This window comes from Sinocyclocheilus rhinocerous, unplaced genomic scaffold (genome assembly GCF_001515625.1).
Source record: "Sinocyclocheilus rhinocerous isolate Xijiao unplaced genomic scaffold, SAMN03320098_v1.1 scaffold1115, whole genome shotgun sequence".
Lineage (NCBI taxonomy): Eukaryota > Metazoa > Chordata > Actinopteri > Cypriniformes > Cyprinidae > Sinocyclocheilus > Sinocyclocheilus rhinocerous.
The window spans coordinates 443,098-445,117 of record NW_015658514.1 but is presented as its reverse complement, the minus strand read 5'-3'; the positions used below and the strand labels follow the sequence as shown (position 1 = coordinate 445,117).

At 36.2% G+C, this 2,020-nt stretch overlaps 1 protein-coding gene across 1 annotated transcript in view; it reads right to left on the bottom strand.

The window, feature by feature from the left end:
- The window catches only part of ndufs3 (NADH:ubiquinone oxidoreductase core subunit S3), a 3,594-nt gene extending 2,485 nt beyond the window's left edge, over positions 1-1,109 (bottom strand). Inside the window, exons 1-4 of the mRNA XM_016530764.1 lie at positions 974-1,109; positions 510-566; positions 325-422; positions 62-211 (exon numbers count right to left, since the gene is read on the bottom strand). Coding sequence (XP_016386250.1) covers positions 62-211; positions 325-422; positions 510-566; positions 974-1,028 — 360 coding nt within the window. The 5' untranslated portion in view covers positions 1,029-1,109. The remainder of the gene's footprint in view (positions 1-61; positions 212-324; positions 423-509; positions 567-973) is intronic.
- Positions 1,110-2,020: the final 911 nt, after the last annotated feature.

The following is a 2,020-nucleotide window of genomic DNA, read 5'->3' as shown; positions in this document are numbered from 1 at the left end:
AACACAAAGATGCAAGTGATCTTAATTTTGGACATTTTTTAATTAGACTGAGCATGCTCACCTCAAAGCGGTACTGCCTTGTAGGGACATCCACGGCTGTGAGGTCAATCATGTTGTTGAACTGAGAGTTTGTGTGATCCTTCAGGAAGGTAAGAACAGGTATAATCCCTTCTGGGTGGATCATTACCTCCAGCTCATTAAAGCAGGTCACCTAGAATTCAAACAAAAGGATGTACATGAGAGAACCATTGAGGAACTGCAGAGTGCATCTTCAAAATGTCACTAATCGGTCATCTGAAAACGATAAATTTGAGAACAACTGACCTGAACTTGTTGCACATATTTGGGGAGAATCTCTGCGATGTATTCTCCAAACTCTGACAGCTGAGTGTGTGTGACTGGATCCTTGGGCCTCACAGTAGCTAATGCAAAACGACATTTAAAAGTGAAACATCAACAACACAACCCGTTAACAACAATGATAAACCCAACACCCCTAATCTACTCACGTCTGGTTTCAGTTGTCGTTGTTCTTGTCTGGACAATAGCAGCACTCTGTTTAGCAACTATGAGAGAGATTGAGAGAAAATAATGCATCACAACATAGTGCTGATATTATGGCAGGTTCAAATCAAAACTTTAAAATAAATCAAATTATTAGCTTGTGTCCAACTAAATTCAAAATTAATGACATTCCTGCAAAAAAACAACGCAAATATTGTTCTCCCTGGAAACGTGAAGGGAATAAAAGAAGCTGTACTGGCATAATAAAGATTAAAACTGTAAATGAGTCGACACTGTCATTAGCGTTCAGTGTATTTGTACTGCCTGCTAGAGCAAGAGGAAAGGTCAACAGCGAAGAAAAGCACACACATAGAAGAGTGGGTTGTGAGTCCTGCACAGTGACAATAATAGTGATTACGTAAAAAAAATCACCACGATGAGGTCAGTGCTGCCCTTGCTTATTTCTTACCGTTCAGACTTCTTCCAAAACCACTGCGGACAAATCTAACCAAGGAGGCCGCCATCTTTACTCCCACCCACACCGCGTCCTTCCTCGCGGGATCCGCTGACGCTACGAGTGCATTTCACAGTGCGCTGCTGCCATCTTCAGGCGGCACAATCGAGCCCTTTAACAGCTTGATTTATGGAATAATTGTCAGATTTAAAAAATAATAATAATAAAATTGATCTTAAGACAAAATATGAAACAATATTTAAGTTTGCATGAGTGTTCTATGCTTTGTTTCATATTTGATACATCAGGTTTTTGTGGTTCATATATTAAGATATAGTGAGAATTTAGAGCACACAAAAATACACATAATTTTTTTTTTCAGAAGCCCAAACTGAGCAAAAATAGACAATTTGGTGCAGTTGTTATTTACTTAAGTAACACAATTCTGATTGTAGTGTAAATCAGTGATATTTTGATTAAAAGTAATTTTACTTACTAAAAATGTATGAACTATCAATCTGTCAGTCAGAGGGCAGAAAGCATGTAGTAGATTAGGATGTACACAACAGGTGTTTGAGCAACATTTTGATCATGTTGATAATTTAGACGCACTAGAAATTCATGTATCAAATATGGCACAGTACACCTTCTAGGGTTAAAAACACTGACCCTGCATTTCACTAAAAAAAGACCATCACATACTGAGGTCTGTCATCATATTTATTAAAATGTATTGCAAATGGTCTCTCTCAGTTTCTTTATAGTATATAACCATAAAAAAATTCATTAAATGCATTGGCTCTTTTAAGCTGCCAAGACAGGATTTCCTATTGTTTACAATTATAAAATATAATGACCTTATAGATAACATGCACAAAGAAACAGAAATTACCAGATGCAGTTTTTTAACAACTCCTAGTACAAATAAGTCAGTCAGAAGCTCTGGATAACAAAAAAAAAAACACTTTAAAACCATTACATCACTAACTCAATCTAAAATAAATAGTATTTGTAAATTCATTGTCTAAAACATCTGAGGTAATAGAAATGACAACAATATTG